Source organism: Pan paniscus, chromosome 16, assembly GCF_029289425.2.
Source record: "Pan paniscus chromosome 16, NHGRI_mPanPan1-v2.0_pri, whole genome shotgun sequence".
Classification (NCBI taxonomy): domain Eukaryota; kingdom Metazoa; phylum Chordata; class Mammalia; order Primates; family Hominidae; genus Pan; species Pan paniscus.
The window spans coordinates 33,055,471-33,076,942 of record NC_073265.2 but is presented as its reverse complement, the minus strand read 5'-3'; the positions used below and the strand labels follow the sequence as shown (position 1 = coordinate 33,076,942).

At 44.1% G+C, this 21,472-nt stretch overlaps 1 protein-coding gene across 1 annotated transcript; it reads left to right on the top strand.

The window, feature by feature from the left end:
* Positions 1 to 409: 409 nt before the first annotated feature.
* MFAP1 (microfibril associated protein 1) lies at positions 410 to 20,621 on the top strand. Its single transcript, XM_003814956.7, has 9 exons — positions 410 to 622; positions 7,679 to 7,898; positions 10,038 to 10,167; positions 10,424 to 10,611; positions 11,755 to 11,863; positions 11,965 to 12,125; positions 15,210 to 15,369; positions 19,649 to 19,738; positions 19,838 to 20,621. The coding sequence occupies exons 1-9, from the start codon at positions 544 to 546 to the stop codon at positions 20,018 to 20,020; spliced, it is 1,320 nt and encodes a 439-aa protein (XP_003815004.2). The 5' UTR covers positions 410 to 543; the 3' UTR covers positions 20,021 to 20,621.
* The last annotated feature ends 851 nt before the right edge of the window (positions 20,622 to 21,472 follow it).

Below are 21,472 nucleotides of genomic sequence, written 5' to 3'. Positions count from 1 at the left end.
TACCGCACCACAGCCCACCCTGGCCTTATGAACTAAGCTAATCGGATACTACTGGCAAGATTTTTATTCCATCAAACTCTACTTCTTCTGAGCTTTCAACAAGCCATTCAAACAGTAACTCACTGTCGCCTGAGTTTCTTATTCACTATACCGTTCTTGGCTTCAAACCAAGCTAACACGTAAAATCTTTCATTCGAACCTTCCTCACCGCAGGGTCCTAACAGCAAAGCCCAAAGGAAGCAAAATTTCCCGCCAAAAGCTGCTTCCAAATTCTGCGACGTAGAGGACAAGCGGGCAGCCAATGAGCATGCGCAGAAACCGACTCAACTTCCTAGCTGTGGGCGCCCAAACGCGTCCACCATCCCACAATCCTCTCGTCACGTATTTCCGGTTTATCTAGCTCAGCCGTAAGTAGTTTCTCTATCAGTCGCGCAGCTGTGTTCGCGGACTCAGGTGGAAGGAGTTTCTTCTCTTCGTTGACGTTGCTGGTGTTCACTGTTTGGAATTAGTCAAGTTTCGGGAATCACCGTCGCTGCCATCAACATGTCGGTCCCAAGCGCTCTCATGAAGCAACCGCCCATTCAGTCTACGGCTGGGGCCGTCCCAGTTCGCAATGAGAAAGGTACGGTGCTAACACCCTCTTCCCAGTCGAATTTTAACCCCTTCCGGCCCCAGCAACCTCCAGACCTCTCCCGGACAGACCACTCCAACCCCGCCAGCTCTTGAGATCTGGCTGCCAGATTCTTCGATCTTTCCACCCCCACCCACTTGCATCCGATCTTGTTCCTGTGGCCTGCTCTCGTATTCAGCAAACACCTCTCTTCTGTTAGCCTCCACAAATTCCTTAGACTAATGTTACATATATAAAATATATATTACATATATAAAAATATTAGGAACTTAAGTATGTATCAGAATATATGTCTAATATATATGCTAGAATATATGTATTAGTCTAATGTATATTATGATTAGAATATAATATCACTAATTACATATAATTACTAGAATTTATGTATTATTAGTGTAATTACTTAGGAACTTAAGTATATTATTAATCTAATAATTAGGAACTTAAGTATATATCAGAATATGTATATAATATCGGACTAGACAGATAGATAGAGAATGCCCGTTGGCAGGGCATTGTGCGGGATACAGTCCCTCGTTTGCTGTCCATAGAAGTCTGCTTATGCTGCCCAGGCTGGACTCGAACTCCTGGGGCTCAGGCTGTCCTCCTGCCTCAGCCTCCCAAGTAGATGCCGCCGTGTCTAGTCTCAACATGGCTTTTGAGAATTATCTTTGGATCCCTATACATCTAATTCATTCATCTTAACAGCTTATGAATTCCATTGTATAAAATAAACTGTAATCCACACTTTATTCCCTACTGAGAGGCAGGTGGTTGTCCCCTCGTTCAAAAAAGTGCTGCGGCCAGGCACGGTGTCTTATGCCCATAAACCCAGCACTTTGGGAGGCTGAGGCGGGCTGAACACCTGAGGTCAGGAGTTCGAGACAGCCTGGCCATCATGGCGAAACCCCGTCTCTACTAAAAATACAAAAAATTAGCCATGCATGGTGGTGGGTACCTGTAATCCCAGCTACTTGGGAATCTGAGGCAGGAGAATTGCTTGAACCCGGGAGGTGGAGGTCGCAGTGAGCAGAGATCGCACCGAGCAGAGATCGCACCATTGCACTCCAGCCTGGGCCACAGTGTGAGACACTCTCTCTCAAAAAAAAAAAGAAAGTTCTGCAATTGTCATTCTCTAGCCAATACTAGCTTTATTTAGTACCTGTTGCCAATTGCTCCCCAAAGTAAGTTATAAGAACATAAGAATTTGTGGAGCACAGTGGCGCACACCTGTAATCTCAGCACTTCGGGAGGCTGAGGCAGGAGGATCACTTGAGGCCAGGAGTTCAAGACCAGCTTGGGCAACATAGCGAGACCACCCCCCCCCCCGGCCCCGCCAATCTCTGCAAAAATAAAAATAAAAATTAGGGCCCGGCGCGGTGGCTCACGCCTGTAATCCCAGCACTTTGGGAGGCTGAGGCTGGTGGATCACCTGAGGTCAAGAGTTCGAGACCAACCTGGCCAACGTGGTGAAACCGTCTCTACTAAAAATACAAAAATTAGCCAGGCGTGGTGGCAGGCGCCTGTAATCCCAGCTACTCGGTAGGCTGAGGCAGGAGAATCACTTGAACTCAGGGGGCAGAGGTTGCAGTGAGCCGAGATCACACCATTGCACTCCAGCCTGGGGGACAAGAGCAAGACTTCGTCTCAAAAATAATAATAATAATAATAATTAAAAATTAGCGGGATGTAGTGATGTGCTCCTGCTACTTGGGGGAAGCCAAAGCAGGAGGATCACTTATGCTCGAAAGTTCAAAGATGCAATGAGCTATGATTGTGCCATTACACTCCAACCTAAGCAACAGATCAAGACCCTGTCTGTTAAAACAAAGGCTGGGCGTGATGCCTCAGGCCTGTAATCCCAGCACTTTGGGAGGCCGAGATGGGTGGATCACCTGAGGTCAAGAGTTTGAGACCAGCCTGGCCAACATGGTGAAACCCCGTCTCTACTAAAAATACAAAAATTAGCCGGGTGTGATGGCGCACGCCTGTAATCCCAGCTGTTTGGAAGGCTGAGGCAGGAGAATCACTTGAACCCGGCAGGTGGAGGTTTCATGGAGCCAAGATCATGCCACTGCACTCCAGCCTGGCCAACAGAGCAAGACTCTTGTCTCAAAGAAAAAAAAGAAAACAAACTTCGAGAACCTAAGAGCTTTATTTCCCATATATTCATCATCTACACACTTGGTTGTATCATTTTTACATTTTTTGCCCAATCTAACAGGTGTGAAATGGTATCTCATTATTCTAATTTGCATTCCCCTGATTACTAGTGATGCTGGGCTTTTTTTTTTTTTTGAGAAAGAGTTTCACTCTTGTTGACCAAGCTGGAGTGCAATGGCTCCATCTCGGCTCACCGTAGAGCTACTGCATCCGGCCGATGCTGGGCATCTTGTTCATGTGTCTAATAAGCTCTCTAGGTTTTCTTTTCCATGAATTACCTGTTTCTGTCAGTTACCCACTTTCTGTTTGCTTTGTTTTTATATATTCGAAATCTATAGTATACGTTTCCCCATTTTTTGGCTTGTCTTTTAATTATGGAGCCTTCTCTTACACAGATGTTTCTACTTTTAGTATTATCAGATTTATCAACTTTATCTTGTACGGTTTTAGCTTTTTTTTGTATATCGTTTAAGAAATAATCCTTCCCTGCACTGAGATCACAGATACTCATATTGTAAAGGTTTTCTATCTTCTGAGTGTTTGTATATATTAAATTGAGTTGAATACACACTTACACAAGACAGATTATAAGTTAGCTTACAGTCCAGTAGGGAATGTAAATATTTAAGATAAGTTTTTCATAGTTGCGTCTTTAATCCATCTGGAATTTTTGTGTCTGTGGTGGAAGTTAGAGGTCTAATTTTACTATATGGTTGGCCAATTGTCCCTTCTCACCCCATCCATTTTCTACTGATTTTTAATGCCATCCCTATAATATACTTGAGTTCTCATATAAGTTTGTTTTTCTTTTCTCTGTTACATTGATCTCTGTGTACTTCCTGGGTCACTGACATATCTGGTAAACTATGCCCCACCCCTCCTTCCCCGCCCCCATCAGCTTTATTCTTCTTCAGCATTGTCTTGGCATTTTGGGGCCTCCTATTCTTCCATATGATTTTGGAATAAGCCTGGAGACAACTTTTAATGGAATTGCATTAAAATGATAGATTATACATTTATAGGTTAATTCAGGTGCAGTTGCCATCTTCTCATCCTTGAACATGAAATATTTCTCTATTTACATCTTTTTTATCTTTCAATAAAATTACATATTTTTCCTCCTAAAAGCCTTGTACATTGTTTGTTGGATTTATTCCACAGTATCTTATAGATTACTTGTGACCGTTAATGGTATTTTAAAACTATATTTTCTTCAGCCTGGGCAACATAGCGAGACCCCAAAAAATACAGTGCTCTACAAAAAAATAAAATTACCTGGGCGGTACCTGTCTGTAGTCCCAGCTACTGAGAGGCTGAAGAGGGAGGCTCACTTTAGCCCAGGAGGTTGAGACTGCAGTGAGCTGTGATCATGCCACTGCACACCAGCCTGGGTAACAGAATGAGACCCTTTCTCAAACAGTAGAAAATAAGCCAGGCATGGTGGCTCACGCCTGTAATCCCAGCACTTTGGGAGGCCCTAGGCAAGAGGATCACTTGAGTCCAGGAGTTCAAGACCAGCGTGGGCAGCATAGTGAGACCTTGTCTGTACAAAAAAATTTTTAAAATTAGACCGGCGTGGTGTTGCACGCCTGTAGTCCCAGCTACTTGGGAGGCTGAGGCAGGAGAATGGTTTGAGCCTAGGAGGCTGACGCTGTGGTGAGCCATGATTGCGCCACCGCACTCCACCCTAGGCAACGGAGTGAGACCCTGTCTCAAGAAAATAAATAAAAATAAAATTGTACTTTCTAATTATATGTAGCTAATGTACAGGTATGCTTATTTTTATAAATAAGTTTTTTATCTAGCATTTTTTCTGAACTCTTTTATCTATTTGTTATCTTGTGTTTTCTACAAAGACAACCATATAATCTGCAAATTATGGCAGTTTCTTCCTTTTAAATCCTTATAACTTTTCCTTATTGCCCAAATTAGAACCATAATACAGTGTTGACTAGAAGGTGTGATAGGTACAACATTAGGATGCTCACTGGTTTTTTTTGTTGTTGTTGTTTGTTTTTTTTGAGATGGAGTCTTGCCCTGTCGCCCAGGCTGGAGTGCAGTGGCGCGATCTCGGCTCACTGCAAGCTCCGCCCTGGGTTCACACCATTCTCCTGCCTCAGCCTCTTGAGTAGCTGGGACTACAGGTGCGTGCCACCACACCCGGCTAATTTTTTGTTTTTTTGTTTTTTTGAGACGGAGTCTCGCTCTGTTGCCCAAGCTGGAGTGCAGTGGTGCTATCTCGCTCACTGCAAGCTCTGTGTCCCGGGTTCACGCCATTCTCCTGCCTCAGCCTCCCAAGTAGCTGGGACTACAGGCACTCGCCACCATGCCTGGCTAATTTTTTTGTCTTTTTAGTGGAGATGGGGTTTCACTGTGTTAGCCAGGATGTTCTCAATTTCCTGACGTTGTGATCCGTCCGCCTTGGCCTCCCAGAGTGCTGGGATTACAGGCGTGAGCCATCACGCCCAGCTGGATGCCCACTGATTTTTAAAGAGAATGCTTCTGGCCAGTCACAGTGGCTCACACCTGTAATCCCAGCACTTTATGATACTGAGGCCGGCAGATCACCTGAGGTCAGGAGTTCAAGACCAGCCTGGCCTACATGGTAAAACCCTGTCTTTACTAAAAAATACACAAATTAGCCAGGAATGGTGGTGGGCACCTGTAATCCCAGCTACTCAGGAGCCTGAGGCAGGGAGAATTGCTTGAACCCAGGGGGCGGAGGTTGCAGTGAGCGGAGATCATGCCACTGCACTGCAGCCTGGGCAACAGAGCGAGACTCCGTCTCAAAATAAATAAATAAATAAATAAATAAATAGAATGTTTCTATTGTTTTATCATTAAGTATAAAGTCTGCTGTATCTATTATTTTTAAAAAATGTGACTTTAAAAAATAGTAGGCTAGCAGAGATGGCTCACACCTGTAATCCTAGCACTTTGGGAGACTGAGGCTGGAGGATCACTTGAGGCCAGGAGTCCAAGGCCAGCTTGGGCAACATAGCAAGACCCTTTCTCTACCTTTTAAAAAATAACAAACAAAAATAAAATTTTAAAAAGTAAAAATAGTATATTGCTTCCCTCCCATTGTTCATCTATCTATCTATGTACATTTTTTTTGGAATTTTGTTTTGTTTTGTTTTTAAAGACAGAGTCTTACTGTGTTGCCCAGGCTGGAGTACAGTAGCACGATCTCAGCTCACTGCAACCTCCACCTTCCAGGTTCAAGTTATTCTCCTGCCTCAGCCACCTGAGTAGCTTGGATTAAAAAGTCTGTGCCACCACGTCTGGCTAATTTTTGTATTTTTAGTAGAGACGGAGTTTTGCCATGTTGGCCAGGCTGGTCTCGAACTCCTAGCCTCAACTGATCTGCCCACCTTGGCTTTCCAAAGTGCTGGGATTACAAGCATGAGCCACTGTGCCCAGCTATATATATTTTTGTGTTTGACACAGGGTCTCACTCTATCACTCAGGCTAAAGTGAGTGCCTTGGTGTGGTCATGGCTTGCCGCAGCCTCAACCTCCTGGGCTCCAGTGATTCTCCCACCTCAGCCTCCCATGTAGCTTGGGACCACAGGCATATACCACTATGCCCGGGTAATTTTTTTTATTTTTAGTAGAGATGAGGTCTAAACCCAGGCTGGTCTCGAACTCCTGGGTTTAAGCAATCCTCCTGCCTCAACCTTCCAAAATGCTGCGATTACAGGCATGAGCCACTGCACCTGGCCCCCTCATTAATTTTCTAAGGTCAAACTATCCTTCTAGTCTTGGGCTAAATTCTAATAAGTTGTGTTGGCTTAGGGGTTTTTTTTTGTTTCTTTTTTTTTTTTTTTTGGTAGTTTTTATATTGCTGGGATAAATTTGCTCTTATGTTATTTAGTATTTTTGTATTTGTGTTTGTAAGTGAAATCCACCTAAAGTTTTCCTTTGAACTGTCCAATTTGGTTATCAAGGTTATACTCATAAAATAAGTTGGTTAGTTTTCACTGTCTTTGTTCACTAGAATTGTTTGTATTTGTAGGCTGGGTGCTGTGGCTCACGCCTGTAATCCCAGCACTTTGGGAGGCCGAGGTGGGCGGATCATGAGGTCAGGAGATCGAGACCATCATGGCTAATACGGTGAAACCCCATCTCTACTAAAAATACAAAAAATTAGCTGGGCTTGGTGGCATGCGTCTGTAGTCCCAGCTACTCAGGAAGCTGAGGCAGAAGAATCACTTGAACCCGGGAGGCGGAGGTTGCAGTGAGCCGAGATCACGCCACTGCACTCCAGCCTGGGCGACAGAGCGAGACTCCGTCTCAAAAAAAAAAAAAAAAAAGAATTGTATTTGTAAGAGATTACATACTCTTGCATGTTTGATAACACATAAGGTAAAGGAAAAGAAGGTAGAAATAGGTAAGATTAGAATATTGAGTCATGTGGCAGTATGTTATAAAGGCTGCCATGGAAATTCCAGAGGGAAATACAAGAATGCCTGAGCAGTTTTATGTTCCTGCAGAAATTACCCTTACTATGTGCTGGGCACTGTTACAAATAATTTGTTTAAGGGTATAGTTGAGGTGGGATACCATGAATTTGTGATGGATGCAGTCTGCCTTTTTGGGGGGGACTTTTTTCTACTGTTTCACTGCCTACCTTCCTCTACTTCATTGTACTCAAGGTAAGCCTCATTATCATCAGTGTTGGCTTTCACAAGGATGCAGTCTCATGACTTGGCCTTTGTAGGAAAACACCATTAGAAGAATAGATGGTTGGGTATTGGCTCTCTTCTTCTTCTGCTTAGACTCTTGTCTACTATGAATAAAGGGCTCTATTTGCAAAGGCCATGATGGGTTGAAGCACATTGAGAAAGAGGCTACTGAAACATAAGTTACCTTTCTCGCCCAGGTGAGATTTCAATGGAAAAAGTGAAGGTAAAGCGTTATGTGTCCGGAAAAAGGCCAGACTATGCCCCTATGGAGTCCTCAGATGAGGAGGATGAAGAATTTCAGTTCATTAAGAAAGCCAAAGAACAAGAAGCAGAGCCTGAGGAACAGGAGGAAGATTCATCCAGTGACCCCCGGCTACGGCGTTTACAGAACCGTATTAGTGAAGATGTGGAAGAGAGGTAATGTCTGTGATTGTGTTTACTTGAACATGAACCTCTACAGCTTAATAATAATAATAATAGCTAATACTTGAATAGTACTACCAAGTAGATTACATTTGCTAATTCTTGTAATCCATACAATAACTTTATGAAATAGGTGCTATTATCCCCATTTCACAAAAGGAGGAAACTAAGAGCACAAAGGGGCTAAGAAAGTTACATGACCAAAGTTACAAAGTGGCAGCTTCAGGAAACAGCAGGTTACTTCTGGCCTAAAGGACCTACTCAGCTCCTTATGGGAATAGAAAACAGACCATTTGTTGGCTGTTGAGAGGAGTCTTTTTAGCACAAAGATGTTTTATAAACTTTGGTAAATTGATTTTATACATCTACTTATTCTAAATGCTAATAAGGGGAAATGACACTGAAGTAGGAGAAAAGACCTCATAAAGGTCTCATGGTAGAAAGAGAGCCTCCCAGTGAGGGATTTTGTATGTTATATATTGATGGAGACATTACTTTATAGAGTAGGCCAGGAGTCCTGAACTTTCACCATTCATAATTGTCCCAGGAGTTTTTTCACAGAGCTCCTGGGCCAAAACAGTTCTGTTTATTTTAGTTATTAAGTAGTTAGAGCCAAGCAACTTAATAAGTATTTATGTCCTAATAACTTTGCCACTTGAAAATTAACAGTGCCCATAGCCAGGTGCGGTGGCTCACGCCTGTAATCCTAGCATTTTGGGAGGCCAAGGCGGGTGGATCACGAGGTCAGGAGTTCAAGACCAGCCTGGCCAACTTGGTAAAACCCCGTCTCTACTAAAAATACAAAAAAATTAGCCAGGCTTGGTGGCGGGCACCTGTAATCCCAGCTACTTGGGAGGCTGAGGCAGAGAATTGCTTGAACCTGGCAGGCGGAGATTGCAGTGAGCCGAGATCACGCCACTGCACTCCAGCCTGGGTGACAAAGCGAGACTCCATCTCAAAAAAAAAAGAAAAAAAAAGAAAATTTCAGTGTCCAGGGGGAAAAAAACACTTTTATTCATTCTCACATAACCATAGTTACTAGTGGAATTTGTTTGCCTGTTGGACACTGACAGCCTTTCAAACCTTGGAATCAGCACTATCACTTTTTCATGTCTTATTTTATATTGATTTTCACACTATACTTTCTTTTACTTTTTATCACAGCAGCCACCAAAACCCAGTTTCACGAAGACACGATATTCTCGAAAGGAATGTAGTGTGACTTAATGTTGAAACTGAATTATCTTGAGCTATTAAAAATATTCCAATGCAGGCCGCGCTCAGTGACTCACGCCTGTAATCCCAGCACTTTGGGAGGCCTAGGCAGGCGGATCACCTGAGGTCAGGAGTTCAAGACTAGCCTGGCCAATATGGCGAAACTCCATCTCTACTAAAAATAAAAAAATTAGCTGAGTGTGGTGGTGCGTGCCTGTAATCCCAGCTACTCGGGAGGCTGAGGCAGGGATTATCACTTGAACCTGGGAGGTGGAGGTTGTGGTGAGCCAAGATCATGCCATTGCACTTCAGCCTGGGTGACAGAGTGAGATTCTGTCTCAAAAAAAAAAAAAATCCCAATGCATCCTTATGAGTTTGCTGGCTTGCTGTGGTGCCCCAGGATGCCTCAACATACATTTAGTATTTCAGGCCCAACTTGACTATTCGCTCTGACATCCTAGTTTAGTTTCTTTAATCTGCACCTCAGTTTCCTCCACCTCAATACTTTAATACTGGATGGACATGGTGGCTCACACCTGTAATCCCAGCACTTTGAGAGGCTGAGGTGGGCAGATTGCCTAAGTCCAGGAGTTCAAGACCAGCCTGGGCAACATGGTAAAACCCCGTCTCTACAAAAAATACAAATATTAGCCAGGTGTGGTGGCACGCCTATAGTCCCAGCTACTCAGGAGGCTGAGGTGGGAGGATCACTTGAGTCTGGGAGGCAGAGGTGGCAGTGAGCCAAGATCGCACCACTGCACTGCAGCCTGGGCGACAGAGCAAGACCCTGCCTCAAAAAAAAAAAAAACTTCAGTATTAATGAAGGCAAACATAATGTGCTCTGTGGCTATGGAAATGCAGTTGATGCTACTTCATTTTTATGACATTGGTGTTACATTTGGAGATACTGTTTTTCAGATTGGCTCGACATCGAAAAATAGTGGAACCTGAAGTGGTAGGAGAGAGTGACTCAGAAGTAGAAGGAGATGCTTGGCGCATGGAACGAGAAGACAGCAGTGAAGAAGAGGAGGAGGAAATTGATGATGAGGTATGATAAAGGAACATGGGAAGTTTTTTTCTGGATATAAGAAAAAGTTCATGCCAGTGCTCATTTGTTGAAGCCTTAAAAACATGAGATCACTGCTTTGGCAGGACTCTGATCATGTTCCTTGTTTGTGGGGATAGGATTAAAAATAGAATGATACTAAGTTGTATCTTTTTACATTTGAATTTGTTGTGTTTGATGAGACAAACAAAAAGCCGTAGGCCATTTGACTGACTGGCTTATATATATGACTTGACAGGAAATAGAGCGGCGGCGTGGCATGATGCGTCAGCGAGCACAGGAGAGAAAAAATGAAGAGATGGAAGTCATGGAAGTGGAAGATGAGGGTCGTTCTGGAGAGGAGTCAGAATCAGAGTCTGAGTATGAAGAGTACACAGACAGTGAAGATGAGATGGAGCCTCGCCTTAAGCCAGTCTTCATTCGAAAGTAAGTATCTCACAAGCCAGATCTGAATCCACTTAATTACCACTTTCCAGGCCTGGAGACAAAAGTCTGTTTTCTGTCTTGCTATTCTAAAATCTAAACGCTGAGTGAAAGTGCTTTTGCTAGTGCTCTACCCTTGGCAGACTAGCTGCTGAGGAATATCTTGGCATTAGCAGAGAACCTGAGTTTGTTTTCACATCTCTTTTTTCAGTAATAGAGCATATATCTGTCCAAGGCCTTTTTTTGTTTGTTCGAGACAGAGTTTCGCTCTTGTTGCCCAGGCTGGAGCGCAATGGCATGATCTCGGCTCACCACAACCTCCACCTCCTGGTTTCAAGCAGTTCTCCTGCCTCTGTCTCCCGAGTAGCTGGGATTACAGGCATGCGCCACCACACCTGGCTAATTTTGTATTTTTAGTAGAGAGGGGGTTTTTCCATGTTGGTCAGGCTGGTCTCGAACTCCCAACCTCAGGTGATCCGTCCTCCTCAGCCTCCCAAAGTGCTGGGATTACAGGCATGAGCCACCGCACCAAGCCAAGGCCATATATTTTTAAGCACAAAATTAAACTCAACGAGCAAATTCCTATTCCTTTCCTGATGGCTAGAAATCCTACTACTTAGAGGCCAGCAGGTTCTTTGCTGTCCAGGCAGTTCTCAAAGATGAACATGATTTTAGTCCTCTAAAGACCTGGGATGATGGCTGGGCACGGTGGCTCACGACTGTAATCCCAGCACTTTGGGAGGCTGAGGTAGGTGGATCAGGAGGTCAGGAGTTCAAGACCAGCCTAGCCAAGATGGTGAAACCCCATCTCTACTAAAAATACAAAGAAATTAATCAGGTGTGGTGGCAGACTCCTGTAATCCCAGCTACTCAGGAGGCTGAGGCAGAGAATTGCTTGAACCCAGGAGGCGGAGGTTGCAGTGAGCCGAGATCACACCACTGCACTGCAGCCTAGGCGACAAGTGAGACTCCGTCTCAAAAAAAAAAAAAAAAAAGACCTGGGATGATTCAGCGTTTTTTGCTCTTTGAAAATAATAGAGCCAAAGATTGTTTGGTTTTTGTCTGATTTGGATGGGACTAGGTCTAGGGGAACAAAGCACTCCACTCTAAGGACTCTGGGCAATTAACAGGATCTCTGTGATGCAGGAAGGACCGAGTGACAGTTCAAGAACGTGAAGCCGAAGCATTGAAACAGAAGGAGCTGGAGCAGGAAGCAAAACGCATGGCTGAGGAAAGGCGCAAGTACACACTCAAGGTACTGGGGAGTGGTTGCAAGGAATGAGTACAAGAAATAGTGTAATCAGGTTTGTCTGAGGAGAGTAAGGAAGTCCAAGCTGAATTGTTCTCCCTATCCAGATTGTCGAAGAGGAAACCAAAAAAGAGCTGGAAGAGAACAAGCGATCCCTGGCTGCATTGGATGCACTCAATACTGATGATGAAAATGATGAGGAGGAATATGAGGCATGGAAAGTTCGAGAGCTAAAAAGAATCAAGAGGGACAGAGAAGATCGAGAAGCGTGAGTAAAAAGATGAGCCTAGAGTTAATGCTGCTAATGGAACAGGTTTCTAGCAGGATAGCTCTGAGACTCATTACCTACTGTGAGTTCCATTCTAGCCACCTTCAGAGTTCTTGTTGCTTTGTGAGTTTCCTATAATTGGAATATGAGTTTCACTTGCTACAGTGAAATCAGGGAAGAGAAAAACACTTTGTCGATGTGTGTCCATAATAGAGTGCCAGCCAGTGCTCCCTTTAGTTTCCTAGTAGACACAAAAATTAGTAACTGTTAGTAGTTATCTCTTCTTGTGTACAACCCAACCCACAATTGAGTGACTTGAAACAACAATTTATTACTTTTCACAATTTTGGAGGTTGGCTGAACAGTTCCTCTACTGATTTCACCTGGGCTTACTTATGTAGTTGCATCCAGATGGAAGGTTGACTGGGCTAGAAACTTAAAAGGGCTTCACTCACATGTTAGTAGTAGGTGGTGGCTATCAGTTAGGATGCCTCACTTATCCTTCACTGGATTAGACTGGCTTCCTTACATAGCAGTCTCAGGGCACCATTCTAAGAGGGCAAGGTCTTCTGACACGTCGGTTCCAGAACTCATACATCGATCTTGCCACATACTGGTCAAAGCAAGTCACAAGGCCAACCTAGCTTTAAGCAGGTGGAGAAACAGACTCCACCTCTGCAGAGGAGGAGCAGCAAAGTCATACTTTTTGAAAAGGGGCATACATACTGTGAGGGGAAGAATTTGTGGCACTTAAATAATCTACACTATGTTAGAGCAGAATCTTTTTTTTTTTTTTTGACATGAAGTTTCACTTTTCACCCAGGCTGCAGTGAAGTGTCACAATCTCAGCTCACTGCAGCCTCCGCCTGCCAGGTTCAAGTGATTTTCCTGCCTCAGCCTCCCAAGTAGCTGGGATTACAGGCATGCGCCACCATGCCTGGCTAATTTTCGTATTTTTAGTACAGACAGGGTTTCACCATGTTAGTCAGGCTGGTCTCGAACTCATGATCTCAGGTTGTCCACCCAACTCGGCCTCCCAAAGTGCTGGGATTATGGCATGAGCCATCATGCCCGGCCCCAGCAGAATCATTTCTGAGCTGCATCACTCATTCCTGTAAATTACTAGGTATGAGAGGGTAATCCCAGATTATAAAGGAAACCATCAATAGATAACTCTAGGCTGGGCGTGATGGCTCACACCCATAATCCCAGCACTTTGGGTGGCTGAGGCAGGCGAATCACTTCAGGCTGAGAGTTCAAGACCAGCTTGGCCAACATGGTGAAAACCTATCTCTACTAAAATACAAAAATTAGCTGGGTGTGGTGGTGTGTGCCTGTTATTCCCAGCTACTCGGGAGGCGGAGGCAAGAGAATTGCTTGAACCCGGCAGGCAGAGGTTGCGGTGAGCTGAGATCGTGCCACTGCACTCCAGCCTAGGTGACAGAGTGAGACTCTATCTGGAAAAAAAAAAAAAAGAAAGAAAAAAAGAAAACTTGCCTGAATATGAGCTACACACAGTAGATAACTCCATACTCAGCCTGTAATTTTTTGTTTTTGGTTTTTTTTTTTTTTTTGAGACGCAGTCTCACTCTGTCGCCCAGGCTGGAGTGCAGTGGCGCAATCTTGGCTCACTACAACCTCCACCCCCTGGGAGTCAAGCGGTTCTCCTGCCTCAGCCTCCTGAGTAGCTGGGACTACAGGTATATGCCACCACGCCCAGCTAATTTTTGTATTTTTAGTAGAGGTGGGTTTTCACCATGTCGGCCAGGCTGGCCTTGAACTCCTGACTTCAGGTGATCCACCCACCTCGGCCTCCCAAAGTGCTGGGATTACAGGCATGAGCCACCACGCCTGGCCCTCAGCCTGTAGTTTCTAAGATTTTTATCCTGGACCTGAAAGAGTAGGAGTCTAAGTGCCCTTTAAAATTGTACACAAGGCCGGGCGTGGTGGCTCACGCCTGTAATCCCAACAATTTGGGAGGCCGAGGTGGGCGGCTCACAAGGTCAGGAGTTTGACACCTGCCTGTCCAACATGGTGAAACCCTGTCTGTACTAAAAATACAAAAATTAGTCGGGCATGGTGGCACACACCTGTAATCCCAGCTACTCAGGAGGCTGAAGCAGGAGAATAGCTTGAACCTGGGAGGCAGAGGTTGCAGTGAGCCAAGATCATGCCACTGCACTCCAGCCTGGGCAACAGAGCAAGATTGCATCTCAAAAAAATATAAAATAAAATTGTACACAAAATTGTGTGTATGTATGCATTTTTTTTGGAGACAAGGGATATCACTCCCTCTCCCCAACACTGGCTAAAAAGTTACTGCAATCTGGCTGGGCGCAGTGGCTCACGCCTATAATCCCAGCACTTTGGAAGGCCAGGGCGGGCGGATCACGAGGTCAGGAGATTGAGACCATCCTGGCTAACACGGTGAAACCCCGTCTCTACTAAAAATACAAAAAGATTAGCCGGGCATGGTGGCGGGCACCTGTAGTCCCAGCTAATCGGGAGGCTGAGGCAGGAGAATGGCATGAACCCAGGAGGCGGAGCTTGCAGTGAGCCAAGATCACACCACTGCACTCCAGCCTGGGCGACAGAGCAAGACTCCGTCTCACCAAAAAAAAAAAAAAAAAAAAAAAAAGTTACTGCAATCTAATTAATGATGGTAATCTTTGGTTTATGACATGCAAGCATCTATATGATTATGATACACTTACATAAAGGAATACCAGCAAAGCCTCAGACACTTATTTTAAATTCACTGATTTTTTTTTTTTTTTTAAAGCTAAGACGACCTTTTAGGGAAAGAGAATTTGTAATGTTGGAAAACCCAGCAGTAATAGTATGTCTGAATGTCAGAAGGGCTAGAATCAACTTTTGAAAGTTGGCAATACCTAGTCTAGCAAACATAATGAAGACTAACTCACCCATTTGTTTATTGAGCTCCTTATCTTGATTCCTAATAGGCAATGACTAGAATTAAAGAAGGTGACTAATACTTGAAATGACATGGGACTGTTATTTTCAGATAATTTGGTCTTTCTGAAGCTGTAACAGTACCAATAAATTGTTTTGCTCCCTGGACAGGCTTGAGAAGGAGAAAGCAGAAATTGAACGCATGCGAAACCTGACTGAGGAAGAGAGGAGAGCTGAACTTCGGGCAAACGGCAAAGTCATTACCAACAAAGCTGTTAAGGGCAAATACAAGTTCTTACAGAAGTATTATCACCGGGGTGCCTTCTTCATGGTAAGAAGTGAAAAGAGAGTCAGAAAATTGGGCAGTAGGAATAACTCAGAAACTTTGAATTATTTTTCTCTTCAAGAATATTCTGGAATGTAATTTCCACTTGCCAGTGGTCAGCTTTCTCATTTGCTTTTTCCTTCTGAACAATATAAACTCAGAGAAAAGCATCAGCAGTTGGATTACAGAAGTAGCATCAACTGTTCTCTCTTTTGGCCCCAACTCTCAAAAATAGGAAATGATGTAATAGACTTTTTTTTTTTTAAGAGACAGAGTCTCGCTGTCACCCAGGCTGGGGTACGGTGGTGCGATTATAGTTCACTGCAACCTTGACGTCCTGCGCTTTACACCTGCTTCAGCCTCCAGAGTAGCTGGGACTACAGGCATGCAACAACCATGCCTGGCTTTTTTTTTTTTTTTGGCTATTTTTTTTTTAAATTTTTCGTAAAGACCGGGTTTCACTATGTTGCCCAGGCTGGTGTTGACCTTCTGGCCTCAAGCAATCCTCCCACCTCAGCCTCCCAAAGTATTAGGAATACAGGCATGAGCCATCGTCCCCAGCCTTAGATAAATTGAGGAAATGAAATAGAGAAGTGATCTGTATAGATAGTGGACTAATTAGGTCCTCCACATAACATAGTTGTCATTCTTTCATAGCTGAATGAGAAGTTTTGGTTATGTGAAAACCAAACTCTGCAAATAGCTTTACATTAATTCACTTTTGGGTGGCAGAAAGTTAGTTCACTTCATTCTGAACTGACAGTACCCAAGAGTAACTAACCAAAAAAATGGTTTATTATCTAACCATTAGATGGAATGCCATCATCTTTGTTTTTCATATAAAGACTAAGATCAAAATAGCAATCTGTTAACGCTGTATGGTTTATTTCCTAATGTTAAAGCAGTTTGCACCAAAAACTAGACTAGCTTTTTCAAGTGCCGTGTGGCAAATTCTAAATATCCCCACTGCAACTAAATTCCTGCCTTTCACTGCAGATGCTGTTAAAACTTCAGTGGCGGCTTCCCTGCCACCCTCCAAAATCAGTTTCAGGTCTATCTGATTAGCAGGAAGTGTTTACTTAGGTAGTTTTCCAGCACATGTAGCTTACTATTCAGTGGAGATTATGAACTACTTCTTGTACTGCTTCGGTCATAAAGTTTGTTTGCTTAAGCAGTTCGCAGCTTTAATAATCAAGCTTCTTAGAGAAGCAGTTCATTGCTAGTTAAGATACATAAGAAAAGTGTATGTGAAAGTCCTTTGGTGGGCCAGGTACATTGGCTAATGCCTGTAATCTTAACATTTTGGGAGGCCAAGGCCAGCAGATCAGTTGAGCCCAGGAGTTCAGCCCGGGCAACATGGCAAAACCCCATCTCTACAAAAAATACAAAAATTAGGCGTGGTGGTCCGTGCCTGTAGTGTCACCTATCAAGGGGCTGAGGTGGAAGGATTGCTTCAGCCCCAGAGGTTGAGGCTGCAGTCAGCCGTGATCGTGCCACTGCACTGCAGCCTGGGTGGCTGACCAAGACTTTGTCTCAAAATAAATTTTTTTTTAAAAAGTCTTTCTTAAACAAGATAGTGCTATTTTTAATTCCTTCAGCATATGTGTTTATAAATCTGTATCACAGCATTGTAATATTATCACTCAGGCTAGAGTGCAGTGGTGCAGTCATGGCTCACTGCTGCCTCATTCTCCTGGGCTCAAGCAGTCCTCCTGCCTCAGCCTCCTGAGTAGTTGGGACTACAGGTGTGTGCCACCACACCTAATTTTTATTTTGTAGAGATGGGTTTTGCTATGTAGCCCAGGCTGGTCTCAAACTCCTGGGCTCAAACTCTCCTTCCACCTTGGCCTCCCAAAGTGCTGGGATTACAGGCAAGAGCAACTGCATCCAGCCTTACTAATGTTGTTTATTTCATTGAGTAAGTAAGCTTTAGTGCATATACTATGCAAAGGTCACTGTTTAGCACTGTTAGCGAGAATACATAATCACTATAACATAAGTAAAAGTAAAGTACTGTAGGGGTTCTGACAAGAGAGATGTTATATTTGGTAGAAGATTGAAAGGGTTGACGTAAAGGTTGTAACATTTAAGCATTTAAGATGTATAATTTTGGGCCGGGCACGGTGACTCACGCCTGTAATCCCAGCACTTTGGGAGGCCAAGGCAGGCGGATCATGAGGTCAGGAGATTGAGACCATCCTGGCTAACATGGTGAAAACCCATCTCTACTAAAAATACAAAAAATTAGCTAGGCGTGGTGGCGGGCGCCTGTAGTCACAGCTACTTGGGAGGCTGAGGCAGGAGAATGGCGTGAACCTGGGAGGCGGAACTTGCAGTGAGCCGAGATCACGCCACTGCACTCTAGCCTGGGCGACAGAGTGAGACTCTATCAAAAAAAAAAAAAATTAAATATATAATTTTTTTTTTTGTCACCTAGGCTTGAGTGCAGTGGTGCGATCTTGGCTCACTGCAACCTCCGCCTCCCAGGTTCAAGCAATTCTCCTGCCCCAGTCCCCCAAGTAGCTGGGAATACAGGCGTGTACCACCACGCCCAACTAGTTTTTGTAGTTTTAGTAGAGACAGGGTTTCTCCATGTTGGCCAGGCTGGTCTTGAACTCCTGACCTTAGGCGATGTGCCCACCTCAGTATCCCAAAGTGCTGGGATTACAGGCGTGAGCTACTATGCCCGGCCAAGATGTATAGACTTTTTGACATTCGGTGCTGGGAAGACATTCCAGGTGGAGACCAGCAGGAGTGGAGGCAGAAAGCATCAGCTGTGAAGGGAAGCGGCAAAGAGAACTGAAAAGGTGGATTAAGGCTGTATAATATTTGGCCTTGATTACTGCACAGAGGAGTTGTATTCATTTATTTATTGATTGATTTTTGAGATGGAATCTCGCTCTGTCACCCAGGCTGGAGTGCAGTGGTGCGATCTCAGCTCACTGCAACCTCCACCTCCCGAGTTCAAGCGATTCTCCTGCCTTGGCCTCCTGTGTAGCTGAGATTACAGGTGCACGCCACCAGGCCTAGTGTTTTTTGTATTTTTAGTAGAGACAGAGTTTCACCATGTTGGTCAGGTGGGTCTTGAACTCGTGACCTCGTGATCCGCCCGCCTTGGCCTCCCAAAGTGCTGGGATTACGGGCGTGAGCCACTGCGCCCAGCCTAGGTGTTGTATTCATTTAATAGAGAACCATTGAAGTTTTTGAGCAAGGCAAAGATTATAATGAGTTACAGTCTAGAAACATCAGTGCAATGACAGTATGTGAGACTGATAGTAGAGGAAAACTAATAACCCAGGTGGTAAGAGTTTGTAAGATGTGGCAACTGATTGAATGCACACAGAGGTTACTCAGTTTTGAATCTAGGTAATCGAAGAGTACGCTGGTCCTACTAACAGAAAAGTTAAAGAGAAGAGGTTGATATGGAAAGGTTAGGTATTAATGGTTTTCACTTTAGACGTGCGTTTCAAGTCCCAATAAAATATCCAACTTATGATATATGAAAGCCAGTAAAAAATCCAGGATTGCAGATTTGAGAGGCCTATGCAGAGTTGAAGTCACATGAGTAAACAAACATATTGAGTGCAGAGAATAAGCCAACCTTCAAGACACGTCTACACTCAAGGAGAAAATTAGGCATAGTTGCATGCACCTGTAGTCCCAGCCACTCAGGAGGCTGAGGTGAGAGCATCGTTTGATCCTGGGAGATCAAGGCTGCAGTGAGCAGTAGTGACCCCACTGCACTCCAGCCTGGACATCAGGACATCAGAATGAGACCCTGTCTCAGGGGAAAAAAAAAAAAAAAAGAGAAATACAACAAAGGAAAAAGAATATCATCTCGGCCGGGCGCAGTGGTTCACACCTGTAATCCCAGCACTTTGGGAGGCCAAGGTGGGCAGATCGCAAGGTCGGGATATCAAGACCATCTGGGCTAACACGGTGAAACTCCGTCTCTATTAAAAATACAAAAAATTAGCCGAGTGTGGTGGCATGCACCTGTAGCCTCAGCTACTCGGGAGGCTGAGGCAGGAGAACTGCTTGAACCTGGGAGACGGAGGTTGCAGTGAGCCAAGATCACGGCAGTGCACTCCAGCCTGGGCAACAGAGCGAGATTCCGTCTCAGAAAAAAAAAAAGAATGTCATCTCTTCAACTAGATGTAAGCTCTTGAAGAAAGGCTCAATACCCTCTGCTTTCTCTGTATCCCTTATTGTAGAGTTTAATAAATTTGTGGTTTGAATATACAGGAAATAAAGCCACAAGATTGATAAGATTTTTTTTATACAGGATGAGGATGAAGAAGTATACAAGAGAGATTTCAGCGCTCCTACCCTGGAGGATCATTTCAATAAAACCATTCTTCCTAAAGTCATGCAGGTATGGGGAACCTTAATAACATGACAGAGAAAAGTGATGTATTGATAGCTGAGGCATGGTTTGTTTGGTGGTATAACTCATCATCCATCCTTCCCTCAGGTCAAGAACTTTGGACGCTCAGGCCGCACCAAATACACTCACCTTGTGGATCAAGATACCACCTCCTTTGACTCAGCTTGGGGCCAAGAGAGTGCCCAGAACACAAAGTTCTTCAAACAAAAGGCAGCTGGGGTACGAGATGTATTTGAGCGGCCATCTGCCAAGAAGCGGAAAACTACCTAGGGTCCAACTGCTTATTCTTCCAACTGTGGAACACAAGGGGAAGTCTCAGCATCTGGTCCTTGATTTGGTTTTTTCATTGTTTCCTTGGCCCCTGTATCCAGATATTGGACTTACTGCTATACTTGTGATACTGGGTAGCCCAGACTTTGAAGGTGCTTTGTGAGGTTTGGACTCATGCTGAGAAACCCACAGGAAAGCACTGTCCAGGTAGGATTAGAGGCTTCCCACTTAAAACTATTTCTGAGAAATCTTAGGTTTTATCACTGCTATGGTTTCCCATATTTACTTGGGACTGTTCTGACTTTCTTTTTCCAGCCCTTAGCTTGGGTTAGAAAAGTGGACATGTAAGTGAACAATGCATTACTTCTACCTTAGGTTTAGGAGTAATATACCCGGAAATCTAAGCTCATGGAAACATGTTTTCCATTTTTGCTTGGAGTCCGTTTTTCTAGTTGTACATACTTTTTGATCCATATATGTGTGCATGTCAAGAAATAAAAGAATCACAACAAGGAGATTTTTAGCATGATACTGGAAATAAAATGTCCAAGCTGACAAGTATTAATTGCCTATTAAAGTAAAAGATAACAATTGTCAGGCAGAAGTTGTTTCACATTTTGATAATTCCCTTTGATCTCAGAAACAAGCTCAGGTACTAGCTTGGCTTTAGGTAGCATCTGGATTTATTCCATGACCAAATACAGATGTGTTCGAGAAGACCAAGGTCTTCTCACATCCTTTAAATGTCCCACTGGAAGAATCAAATAGTTTAGTGTCGTACGATAAAAATGAATGCAAATAATTACTATGAGGTGGTAAATACATAAAGATGAACATAGGTACAAGTCACTGTTGTGTGGGATACAATCTAAGAATTATCCTAGAGTCAGAATGAGGGTAAGGCCTTGACACTCTTGGAGAAATGTCTGTAATTGCCATTTGAGTGTCCATACAGCAGACTCAGGGGCCGTTGCAGGGTTTTTGTTTGTTTGTTTGTTTTAAAGAGACGGCTCTGTTGCCCAGGCTAGAGTGCCTCAGCCTCCCGAGTAGCTGGGACTACAGGCGCCTGCCACCACGCCTGGCTAATTTTTGTTATTTTTAGTAGAGACGGGGTTTCACCATGTTAGCCAGGATGGTCTTGATCTTCACTTCGCGATCCGCCCGCCTCAGCCTCCCAAAGTGCTGAGATTACAGGCCTTGAGCCACTGCGCCTAGCTGGGGCCATCACAGTTTTATAGTTGAGGAAACTAGTTCAACATGTGTGAGTTGGTCCAAGCTGATTTTTTTTTTTTTTTTTGAGATGGAGTTTCACTCTTGTTGCCCAGTCTGGAGTGCAGTGGCGCGATCTCTGCTCACTGCAACCTCCTGGGTTCAAGAGATTCTCCTGCCTCAGCCTCCCTAGTAGCTGGAATTACAGGCGTCCACCACCACACCAGGCTAATTTTTTTTTGT